Source organism: Equus caballus, chromosome 7 (genome assembly GCF_041296265.1).
Source record: "Equus caballus isolate H_3958 breed thoroughbred chromosome 7, TB-T2T, whole genome shotgun sequence".
Classification (NCBI taxonomy): Eukaryota; Metazoa; Chordata; class Mammalia; order Perissodactyla; family Equidae; genus Equus; species Equus caballus.
Window position 1 is genome coordinate 5,537,355 of NC_091690.1, and position 12,264 is coordinate 5,549,618.

A 12,264-nucleotide genomic window follows, 5' to 3' on the forward strand; every position below is an offset into this window, starting at 1 on the left:
TATCTGTCCAGGAGTCAGGCGGCTCCTGGGTCCGCTCAGTGCCTGGCTCGGGGCTGCAATTGTTGAACCCCAGAGAAGGGTTGGGGGTTGTGTGGTCACAGCACTGAAAGGTGCCACCTGGCCAGGTGTGTGGATGGTGTTGTCCCCTCTTCCTTCTCTGTCAATACTCTCAGGGATGCACAGCCTGGGGGCTCCCTGCAGCCTTTGCTTCTGGACTCCATTCTGCACAGAACTAAAGGTTGCTAGCTTGTCACTCCCCTCCACGGAATCCCTCTCCACCGGAAATTCTAGGAGAGTCCCCAGGTCCCCAGATGGAATCAGGAAACTCTGGGAGTGCAGGGTGAATACAGATCAGAAGTCCCCAGTTGACAAAGCCAGGCTCTGTGCACCCCGTACCCATAAATGGCTCAGCCATCTAACACCTTCCAACACCTTCCAGTACCTTCCAACAGCCTCGGCCTGCAAAGCCCACCCTGCCCAACTCCCTGTGCTGAGATCTCATTGTGCCTCAAAGTCCGTCTTTGCTGGGATGCATTTCCCGATGCCCCACCCAGTGGTCACAGAACCTGGTGCCCGAGACAGAAGGGCCCTGCTCCTTGGATCCAGCCGGGTCCTCTCCCATCTGCCTCAGGGCCTTGTCTCAGGCTGCCTGTCATCTCCACAAGGGGGTGCCAGTCTCCTCAAGGAAAGGGGCCCCCACTGCAGCATGTCAGCACAGTCTCTGTCCCTGAGGACAAAGGTGACTTCTCCAAAGGCATCACCTGTCACTCCTTCATGCATTTCTCCATTGAGTCACTAGTCACATGGTTCCTGTGTCCAGCTAGACCAGCACGAGGGAGTCCTGGGGGGTAAGGACTAGGTCTGACTTATTCATGTGTCCCCAGAGCCCCACTGCCCTCCTGGCCCAGTGCAGGTTACTCACTGACTTTGGGGGCATCATAGGGTCAAGAGGTCACTTAGAGAGGTTGGGGTCACACACAGGGATAATCAGAGACCCTGCAATAAAGATTAGAACAGCTTGCCAGAGCCAGGAGCCAGAATTCATTTCTCAAACTTTTATGGATGCTCTCTAGGGCTGCAAAGACAGTTTCCAAAACCCCTGTCTTTGAGGTCTTCCAGTCTGGGAAGAAATGCAAGCAAACTAGACAGCTCCACCCCTCAGTCACCTGACCTTAGCTAGGGAGGGAGGCGGGGTCAGATCGCGGGCCGAGGAGCCCGGATTTTGGAGCCGGTAAAGGCTAGGTTAGGTCCGTGTGTGAGCGGTTGCAGTTAAGCTAGAGTGGAGGTCCCCAAGTGCAGGCACTGGACCAGGCTGGCTAGGGCAAGGCGGTTGGTAGGAAAAAAAAAAAATCAGGGGCGGTGGGCAGATCCATGAGGAGGAGCAGCTCAGAGAACGCACGTGTGGTGGAGGGCGTGGCTCGGGGGCACTGGGCGGGGTCAGCAGATTTGCCTCTTCTCACAGATCCAGCTGTCTCTCTCCTTGTCTTCACACCGTGCGTCGTTCCACATCCCCGTGCGCAGCATCATGACGCAGTCCTCGCGCCCCTGAGCGTCATTGGGCTCCCCCTGGTTCCAGTGGCTGCAGTGGTGCAGTGGTTTGGCATGGGTGCTGCTGGGGGTCCAGACTGCGGATGGCCCTGGGGTCTGTCCTCCCTACTCAGGGTCTAGCCTGTTTATTAATTGGGTCTTACCCAGACACCCTGAGAATCTAATCTATCCACAGATAGAACTTTCCAGCCCTGGGACATAATTTTCTATCCCCCAGAATTTAACCCTCAGCCAGTTCTTGGGGTCTAGGCTGCCCAACCCAACCGAGACTCTGAGATCTGGTCAAACCACTTCCCCTCGGGTCTGATCTGTCCTCCGCCCCACGTCCCTTCTCTCACCTGAAGCTGAGCGGGACTCCGTCGATCCACTGGTAGCCCTGGATCTTCTCGGCGTGGCGCACCGCCCTCAGACCCAGCCAGTACCCTCGACCTCTCACATTCCGACTCAGAAAGTCCTGGGTGGGAGGGGAGGCTGAGCCGGCCGAGTCCGCCCCGCTCGCCCCGCCCACCTCCCAGGCCACGCCCCCTCCGGTGAACTCCGCCTCCCGCCTCGGACCGCCCAGGCTGCGCACCTGCTCGTCCAAGTCATTCACGATCACCAGGTGCGCGCCAGCGCTGGCGCAGCTGCGCTGCGCCTCGACCCACGAGGCAGGTGGAATGGAGAAAAAGTAGCAGGAGCCACGGAAGGGCAGCCACGACGCGGGGCACTGCTCGCAGGAGCCTGCGGGATGGTGACGGTCAAAGAGTGGGGTTGCTCCCAGGTGGAGAGGACAAAGGGGATTGCGGGGTTTGGGTTGGATCTCCGGGCCCAGAGGCGGAGCCAAAGAGAACATGCCAAGGTCACAGGGCGGGACCAGGCAAATCATGGAACCCTGAGTCCTATCGGCCTCCCCCCTTCCCTCTCTCCTCCATCTTGCTCACTGTTCCCGAAACGGGCCGCCTCCAGCGCCCGCAACAGCTCCGTGCGGATGTCCTCGCGGTCTCTACCCGCTTCAGCCAAGCCCTGGGTCACTGCAAGATCAAGGAAGCCAGATTATAGCTGGGTCAGGGCCAGGAGCAGGGTCACGATTACGTAAGGTCAGCATTCAAGTCTGTGGGCAGTGTCACCGTCAAGAATGACATCGCAGTCAAGGACTGTCGTAGCCGGGTAGGGTCCAGTTGTGGTTGAGGTTGGGACTTGTCGTCAAGGTCAGATTCCAATGGTCAGGGTCAGGATCAGAGGATAGGGTCGGGGTAACAGAAGGGTCAGGACGTAAATCGACAGCCGCGCGGAGGGATGAGGGGTCGTGGCGCTGTGCCGCCCTCACCGCGCTCGCTGAGTTCTTTCAGGTCGCTCTCCTGCTGGAACAGCTTTTCCCGCGCCTCCCCAAGCTCGGTGCGAGCGGTCTGCAGCTGCGCCTGCGTCTCCTGGCCTGGGAAGGGTGGGAGGATGGGGGCGCGACATCTGACACCAGCCAGCCCAGCGCCCACCCACCTACCTCAAACCCAGCCGCAAGTTTCGCCCTCTTGCCTCCTGGGATCTTGGCCACAAGCCACACCTCCTCCGTTTCCGGCCACAAGCCCCGCCTCCAGCCCACAAGGCCCGCCCCCTCAGCCCGGAAGTCTTACAGCAGCTGTTGCAGGACGAGACCTCCTCCTTGAAGGCAGCCAGCACCGCGTTCTGCTCCGAGGCTGGAATGACCCCGCCCGCGCCACACACGCTGGGTCACCCCCGGGGAGTCACGCGACACGCTTCCCCAATCCTGGACCAGCCTTGGGGCCCGCGGGGTCCCCACCCGCACCCTGCCGGGCTCCAGGGTCCCAGACACTCCAGCTCCGCACACCCCGGTGACCCAGGAGCCCCCGTTCTGCACGCACCATTTGTCCTCAGCAGGTCCTGGTGGCCGAGCAGCGCCCTGCGCTCTGTGGAGGCTGCAGAGAGAGGCTCCTGCAGGCGCGGCCCTGGGGACCCGGGAACTGTCCCCTCGCCCAAGGGGGCGGGGACCCGGGTCTTGGGAGGACAGAGGGGGCAGGCAAACGTCCAGCGCCCATAATGTGCACACACGCAGAGGAGAAGCAAACACCCGGGAACATGCTCACACCTTCATGCATGCACATACACACACATGAGGGTGCACACAGTCCGAAGCTGCACACACTCTGTTCACACGTGTTCATACTCAGACCCAGACAGGGGTCTGGGATCCAGGCAGGAGTCTGGGACCCAGCCGGTGTGCCCATCATGGGGCCGTCTATGTCCCCATGGGAGCTGGACACACCTCCCCCCATTATACAGTCACTCACCCTTAGAAAGCAGGATGCTCAGAATAAGGGCCCACAAGACGGCGGCGATCATAAGCGACACGGCTACGAAGAGAAGCCTCCATCCCCAGCGTCCCCAGGACCCTGGGATAACACAGAGAGACTCCTGGGTCCCTGGTCCTCGAGGATCAAACCCAGGGCACTTGAATTCCTCCCCCAAAAACTGGCATTCAGAGAGGTTAAGTAACGTGCCTATGGTCACACAGCCCCTAAGTGACAGAGTTGGAATTTGAATTGAGGTCCAGCTGGCTCCAGGACCTGTGGTGTCTCTCCTGCTCTCAAACCACTGGCCAGAGGGACCCATGGGGGATGGTGAGGCAGTCCCATTGCTCATACCTCCTGGGACCTCCTCGAGACCGCTGTCCCACTTGGTGAGCGTGGCAGTGTCCATGATGAGCTGACTCCCAGTCCAGGGCACGGATATAAATGGAGCCCCCTCCCTCCCTCGCCCCGCCCACTCTCTTCCTTCCTTCCCGTCTCCTGAGTCTTCATTCCTGGTACTAGGGACCCATTTTCCAGTCAGAGGGCTGGGCCCTTTCTGGGCAGGGCTGGGCTAGGGGTAAGGGTGTGGTGGGGGAAGTGGGGGTTGGTGGTGGAAGGGGGTTGAGAGAGTGGAAGGGTGGGAAGTGTGTGAGTGTGTGTGTGTGTGTGTGAGCGTGTGTGTATGTGTGCATGTGCATGTGTGAATGTGCAGTTCCATCCTCCCTGGCCTGGGAGCTGCAGCAACATCTTCAGGCTGGTTTTGGGGCCTCACTCTGGAATTTGGTCCCCACCTCTTAGAGGTCTGGGGCTGGCCTTCCCAAGAGAGATGCTCTGAGCCAGCCAAGATCTGGCCCCTCCCTGCTGGTTCCTGAGAAAGCCCCTCAGCCATAGCCCCCCAGGCCAGCTCAGCTTCCGTCCTCAGCTCTGCTGCAGGGGCCTGCCAGAGGCTGGGTCTGCCCCGCCCTTAATTCAATCCTTCTCAGCCAGAAGGGAGAACACGGACATTTGTTGGGTGCCTGTCAGCTAAGCTTCCGGACTCTACCATTGGGTGGGTGACGGGTGTGTGCGTGTAGCTACTGGAAGCCTCAGTTTTTCTCCCTGTGAAAAGAGGGACAGTGACAGGACCTCCCTCCGAGGGATGCTTGAGAAAGGAAAGAGGTCATGCATGTCACGTCCTGGCACCGTCCCCGGGCACAAAACCCACTAACGTTCATTCTTTGTTTCGACAAATATTGAACACCTGCTGTGTGCCAGGATCAATTTAGACCTTGGACATCCATCAATGCCCCAAATAAGCAAATTCCTTCCTTTTTGCAGCAAATGTTCTGGTAGGGGGTGGGGATAGACAGACAGTCAATAATGAACAGAATGAAAAGTCAATTGTAGAGCGAGTGGTTCTCACCCGGGGCGGTGATGCTCCCCAGGGGACGCTGGGCAATGTCTGGAGACCTTTGCGGTTGTCACAGTTTGGGAGTGGGGGCGCTCCTGGCATCTAGTGGGTGGAGACAAGGATGCTGCTCAACACCCTACAATGCACAGGACAGCCCCCACAGCAGAGAATGGACAGCCCCAATATCAATCATGCTGAGGGGGACAATCCCTGTATCATATATTAAAAAGTCGCAAGTGTTGTGAAAAAAATGAAAGGAAGAAAAGCCAAGTAGGGTGAAGGGCTTAGAGTGCTGGGGCTGGTGCAGTGGCCAGCGGGGAGGGTGGCCAAGGTGGGCCTTGCTGAAAAGGCAAAATGTTATTTTTTATTGAGCACTCCCTACGTTCCAGCTCCTTGTAAATGCGTTAACACAGCCCACCTTCCGGAATCCTCTCAACAACGCTCAGAAATAACAGACATTATCCCCATTTTATTTAGAAATTTTATTTGATGCCTATTTTCCTGCTTGCTCCATGAAGGACTGAGAGACACGTTTGCTATAAAGTAAAGTGAAAATGCAAGAGGATTTTTTAAAAAAGGAACACAAAGAGGGAAATGAGAGTCAGGAAGGCGGACACGAATCTAAGAGTGGAGGCTGGTGCGCAACCTTCAGCCCGAGGGGCCCGGGCTCTTGGTAAATGCAGCTGTTTGATTTGCAGCAGGTCAGACGCTTGGAGGACGTGCAGTGAATTCTTTCAGCGGAAGCTGTCAACCAGGTGTGTACACCAAGTCCTCATGGAACTTTCCATCCATATAGTACCGATTTCTACCACTGGGCCAAGGGGATGGCTCATGACCAGGTGCAGTTGTCATAAATGCAGGCTGCCTTAACTCCAAGTGAGTGGCCGTCCCCACTGTTGGGTGCTTTTAGCACGTTTCAAGCAGCGGTGAGTCTGAGACCATGGAGAGAAGCTGATGGCTGAGGGGCGACCGTGGGTTCCAGTGGAGACCCGGGAGGGGTCAGCCACTGGCTCTCTGTCTCTGTCTCTCTCATCAGGGATGAGGATAAATGAGAATCCTGGCCCAAGGAGAAAATGATAATTTAGACACAGCGGGAGAAATTGTGCATCATATGGAATCAGGAGATGGGAAATGTCCCCGAAGAGCCAGGTGTTAACCTCAGGCCATCATTTACTCCCCGGCTACTCCATTATACTCATGTTTAGCATCAAGGGATGATAAAGCTTTTGTTACCCAATTCGTTATGTTTCTGTGGCCATGAAGGAGACAGATGTGAATGTATTAAGAAATGTTTAATGTAAGATATTACTTTATATAGTGGAGAGTACATTTACTAAACACATTGCTATGGTGTCACAGATCGGATGTCATAAATTGTGGACCAGTGTGGACCAGCATTGGGGGCTAGCGGTGGGCTCTAGCGGGTCCCTGGGAGGCATCTGTCACTCTAACACACACCCATACCCACCCACCCAGCCACCCACACACACCATCTGTCAGTGACTCTCTCTCTCACCCCCCCCCACACATACACACAGACACGGGCACCCCAAGAATCTCCAATGACAGCCCTAAGTGTTTTGTTTAGAAACGATCTTAGCCCTGTTCACAGGTAACAGGCGACCAAGTCTCGATGGTTCTAAGTCACAAGGATGTGATTATTTTTAACTTGAAATGTTTTAATTAATTAATTCACACACACACAGGAAGTGATGCAACACCATGACCCACAGAGTCACCCAAATATGTACAGACACACACAGAGACTGACAGGCACTACATGACCACGGACGCTCACCCAACACATGCACACAGACAAAACACAATAAAACAACACACATACACAACACATACACACACAGAGGTACACAAATACGTAGAAACACACACAGGCACTCCCAAAACACACACAGACAATGTGCACAAAACACACACACGACGTAAACACCCTGATATCAACACCACACAACTGAACCACAGATAAAAGATTGACACACCAACGTGCTCAACACATGACGTGAGACACACACAACACGATCACATGCACAAACACATAAACACAAACACACATATAAATGCACAGAAACACACACACACCGAATGCACAGATACACAGGGACAAAAAAACACAGATATGCAACACATGCACAGGTAAGACAGACGCAGACACACAGATGTGCACGCTCACACAGACACATGCATGTGCCCTCTGCCGGTCTTCTGCAGAAATGTTGCATGGGGGGGTTGATGGACAGAAGCCGGGCTCCTCCACCAGCCGTCCTCCTACTGTACTCAGCTCTCCTCCCCCTCTGCCGGCCTCAGTTTCCCCTCAGGACCTCTCTCTGCCTCTCCACCGGCCCTTGGCTCCAATAAAACCCAATCCTTGCTGACTTCCCACATCTCTGCTTTCGGTCCAGCCCCACCTCCTGAGCTTCATTATTCAGTTTCTCATAAACACTCACCTACTATCTGACCCACCCCACCCAAGAGAAGTGAAAACTGAAATCCATAAAAAGATCTGTACAAGAGTGTTCGTAGCAGCTTAATTCATAGCAACTCACATTGGAGACAAGTCAAACCTCCGCCAGCAAGGGAATGGCTGCGCAGATTGTGGTCCAGCTGCACAGTGGAAGAAGATTCGACAATGAAGAGGAGCACACTCTGGATACACACAACAGTATGGATGAATCCCGTGTTTCAGAACCAGACTCATTTTTGCCCTTTGCCCAGAAAGCCAATCACGAAGGTGATGAGCTTACAGCACAGAGAGGGTTCTAATCACAAGGCAGCCAAGCAAGGAGGAGTGCTCCCGGCAGCTGCTGGACTCAGCCACAGATTCTCCACACCGGCAAGGGGCTGACGAACCCCAGGCAAAAAAAAAGTCGGTCTGGACTTACCTCCTGGCTGGCTTGCAAAATTGTTACTGACCCAAGTTCATTTCTGCCCTTTGCCCAGAAAGCCAATCAGTGAGATGACGAGAGAGGGTTTTTAGGACAAGGCAGCCAAGTGTGGAGGTGGGAGAATCAATCTCAAACATGCCTCCCACAAAATGGGGACTCAGGGATATTTACAGAGTAGGAGGCAAGGTGGGATGAAGTATGGGATAGATGATTGGAGGTAAGAGGAAGTGAGGTGATTGATCTGTGCAAGAGTAGTCAAGCTTCGTGGCTCTGCATAGGATGCATGTTCACAAAATGGGGGCATGACCGTGATCTGAGTGTGGAGTTCTTAGCTCCTTGATGTCAAAAGGTCACTTCTGGAGCATTTGCACAAGCCCAGTTGAGACATTGGTGGCCTCAACCAGCCTGAACTGGCCAAGGGTTCTCAGTTCCTAGAGAAATAATCCAGGCACAAAAGAGTACACACTGTGTGATTCTATTCATATTGATGAGGGCTCGGTGAGCTGAGGAGTCAAAAGAAAGATTTCTTGGACTCTCAAGGTCTGGTAGTAATGCTCTTTTATTCAGAGGTCCCTGAGCGCCTTCTCGATCACTTCTTATAGGAGGGGCCCTATGATGATGAACTCCCTCAACTGTTCTTTATCTTGGAACATTTTAATTTCTTCCTCATATCTGAAGGATAGTTTTGCTGGATAGAGTATTCTTGGCTGAAAGTTTTTGTCTTTCAGTATTTCGCACATATCATTCCACTCTCCCCTAGCCTGTAAGGTTTCTTCAGAGAAGTCCACCAAAAGCCTAATAGAAGTTCCTTTGTAGGTTATTTTCTTCTGCCTTGCTGCCCTTAATATTTTTTTCTTTGTCATTGACTTTTGCTAGTTTTACTAATATATCCCTTGGAGGAAGTCTTTTTGCATTGGTGTAATTAGGAGTTCTATTAGCTTCATTTACTTGTAATTCCAGTTCCTTCCCCAGATTTGGGAAGTTCTCAGCTATTATTCCTTTGAACAAGCTCTCTGCTACTTTCTCCCTCTCTGCTCCCTCTGTAACACCTATAATCCTTATGTTGCATTTCCCAATTGAATCCAATATTTATGAGAGAATGTCTTCTTCTTTTTTTTTTTTTAGTCTTAGTTCTCTCTCCTCCACTGGGACTGTTTCTATATTTTTGTCCTCTACATTACTAATTCCGTCCTCCATAATATCAGCTCTGCTTTGTAAGGTTTCTAGATTTTATCTTATTCATTGTGTTATTCATCTCCAGCATTCCTGGATTTTTTTTTTTTTTTTAGTGTTTTAATCTCTTTTGTGAAGAATTCCTTCTGCTCATTAATTTTATTCCTGAATCCATTGGCCTATCTTTCTGAGTTTTCTTGTAACTCATTGAGTTTCTTTATGGCAACTATTTTGAACTCTCTGTCATTGAGATTGCAAATTTCTGTGACTTCAGGATTGACTCCTGGAGATTGTCATTTTCCTTTTGATCTGGAGCATTAATGCATTTCTTCATAGTGTTTGATGGAGTGGACACTTGTCAGCACATAGTGGAGTATCTGGTCACAGATTCCACCTGCCACCACTGGGGGGGGGGGGTGCAGGAGCTGTGTTTTCTGAACTTGCCACATCAGCTGGAAGTTGGGCTGATAGGGCTTATCTGCATTTGCCCACTGGTCGTCACTTCTTGGCGGGTCACACATACAGGCGCGTGTGCTCTGGTGAGGATTTGCTGCCCTGGCCAAGTGGTTGAGCTGGTGTGCCAGGTGGGAGGGGAGGAAAGGCGCATTTTTTTTTTTGCTCATGTTAGCCTGCTCTGCACTCACTGGAAGCCCACCTAGGCTGCTGGCTCGGTGGGGGCACCCACAGGGTGCTGAGCCACCTCGGTGGGGAGCATTCCCTGGGCTGGGAAGAAACTCTGAAAGCCAGGGCATTCCCTTGGAGGTGTGCCTGTTCCCCCATCTCTCTTAGAGTCACACACCAGCTGCTGTTTGAGGTCCCATGCCCTAGATCGCTGCCACTGGGGGTGAGGAGGACATTTGTTTACCTCCTTCCACTGCTTCCCATGGATCCAGTACCCCCACGTTTGGACATATGGCTGCATGGATCTCTCAGATGTCTCATTGTGTTCTGTGGATGTCCTGTGTTGGTTAATGAATGTCATTTTAGTTGTATTTTAGGGGGAAGAGACTAAGGGAACAGCTCATTCTTCCATGTTGCTGACGTCACATCTCATTCCTTTTTAAGCTGAATAATATTCCATTGTATGCATGGACTGCCTTTTGTGTATCCATTCATCCACTGAAGGACACTTGGGTTGCTTCCACCTGTTGGCTATTGTGAACAATGCTGCTATAAACATGGATGTGCAAATGTATTTTCAAATCCTTCTATCAATTTTCTTGGGTATATACCTAGAAGGGAAATTGCTGGTCATATGGTAATTCTATTATTTATTTTTTGGGAAATCACCATACTGTTTTCCACAGCAGCTCTACCACTTTACATTGCCACCAGCAATTGCGCATTGCCAGTTCCAACTTCTCCACATCATTGTCAACACTTGCTATTTTCTGGTTTATTTTCTTGATACACACCATCCTAATGGGTGTGATAAATGGGTGCATTTTATTGTATATAAATTATCCCTCATTAAGCTTGATATTAAATATAATTTTAAAACAAGAATTATATCAGGGACAAGTGCAAACCAGGACTCTTCAGGACAAACAGAGACTCATGGTCACCCCAGTTAAGGTAAGTTACGTGCATGTATCATTAGGTGAGGGGGAGGTTACAGGCAGGTGACTGCCATGTCATGGGTGTTAAAAGTTTATCACAGATGTTTTCAGTGGGTTTTGTTTACTTGAGTTATGTCTTTAGGGGCATACGTTTACTCACAGACATGTTAAGGTGAGTTATGGGATCATCACAGATGGCTGCTGTGTTATAGGTGGTTACTGGTGAGTTATGGGGGAGCTCCAGGTCAGCCCTTGCATTGGTTTCCTGTGGCTGCTGTAACAAACGACCTCAAACTTAGTGGCTTAAACAGCACAAATTCATTCTCTCATAGTTCTGCAGGTCAGATGTCTGACACCAGTCACATTGAATACCAGTGAAGGTTGAAAGTCAAGGTGTTGGCAGGGCAGCATCCTTCTGGAGGCACTAAGGGAAAATCCATTTCCTCTCTTTTTGTTGTTGTTGTTAAGACTTTATTTTTTTGGAGCATTTTTAGGTTCACAGCAAAATTGAGCAGAAAGTACAGAGATTTCCCATGTCTCCCCTGCCCACACACAGGCACAGCCTCCCCATTGTCAACATCACCCACTAGAGTGGTACCTTTGTTACAACTGATGAACCTACATGGATCCATCATCACCTCTCAGGGTCCATAGTTGACATTAGGGGTCACTCTTGGTGTCATACATTCTATGTTCTATGAGCTTGGACAAATGTGTAATGACATGTATCGACCATCACAGGATCTCACAGAGTAGTTCCACCACCCTAAAAATCCTCCGTGCTCCACCTCTTCATCCCTCCTCCCCTCACCCTCTGGCAGCCACTGATCCTTTCACTGCCTCCAAGTTCTGCCTTTTCCAGGATGTCATAGAGATGGAATTATACAGTATGTACCCCTTTCAGATTGGCCTCTATTTTTTTCTCTTTTATTATTATTATTTCCACAAAACTCTGGAAATTCAAAGGGTTGCAGAACATGGAAGATAAAATGGTAATCTTGAATGGAAACTCTCGTTTCTCACCAGCGCATGAAACCACGGGAGGATCACCCTGCCAGTCCATGCTCCAAACGGCCCAGAGAGTTCTGGGGCTGGGGAGACCCCGCATTTCCCAATTAAGCCATGAAGAGAAGATTTCAGAGTAGGCTCCTGCCAGGCACCTGCTGTGCTCAAATGTTTCTCCATAGCACATTTGAAAGCAAGAAGGGGCTTTAACCCTGTGACAGAGAAATCACAATCAGAATCAGTGGCAGGATTAATAGAAATGTGACCCATTTTCTATCTTTATGAGTCATGATTTGATCTTTTTTAGGTCACATCACTGCTAAGGGGCAGAGTTTAGATTTACACCTAGGCAGCCTGGGTCATGAACCCCCTACTCTTAAACATTAAACAGCAGTGTTTACTATTGC

The 12,264-nt window shown here is 51.6% G+C and overlaps 1 protein-coding gene across 2 annotated transcripts; it reads right to left on the reverse strand.

The window, feature by feature from the left end:
- Positions 1 to 1,040: 1,040 nt before the first annotated feature.
- On the reverse strand, positions 1,041 to 4,386 carry LOC100066639 (C-type lectin domain family 4 member G). Of its 2 annotated transcripts, none has more exons than XM_070272609.1 (9): positions 4,185 to 4,386; positions 3,831 to 3,932; positions 3,405 to 3,458; positions 3,156 to 3,218; positions 2,855 to 2,959; positions 2,469 to 2,558; positions 2,120 to 2,268; positions 1,887 to 2,002; positions 1,041 to 1,609 (listed from the first exon to the last, which is right to left on the reverse strand). In XM_070272609.1, the coding sequence occupies exons 1-9, from the start codon at positions 4,237 to 4,239 to the stop codon at positions 1,438 to 1,440; spliced, it is 906 nt and encodes a 301-aa protein (XP_070128710.1). In that variant the 5' UTR covers positions 4,240 to 4,386; the 3' UTR covers positions 1,041 to 1,437. The 2 variants fall into 2 exon arrangements, with proteins under 2 accessions (XP_070128710.1, XP_001496899.2); XM_001496849.5 differs by having other exon boundaries at positions 1,041 to 1,579; positions 4,185 to 4,363.
- Positions 4,387 to 12,264: the final 7,878 nt, after the last annotated feature.

Excerpts from the sequence above, each read along its gene's own strand:
- LOC100066639 (XM_070272609.1), bottom strand. The coding sequence starts at position 4,239 with ATGGACACTGCCACGCTCACCAAGTGGGACAGCGGTCTCGAGGAGGTC. Across the intron at positions 3,219-3,404 it reads GGACCTGCTGAGGACAAATG|CCTCGGAGCAGAACGCGGTG; the intron begins GTGCGTGCAGAA and ends GGGTCATTCCAG. Across the intron at positions 2,269-2,468 it reads GGCGGCCCGTTTCGGGAACA|GCTCCTGCGAGCAGTGCCCC; the intron begins GTGAGCAAGATG and ends ACCATCCCGCAG.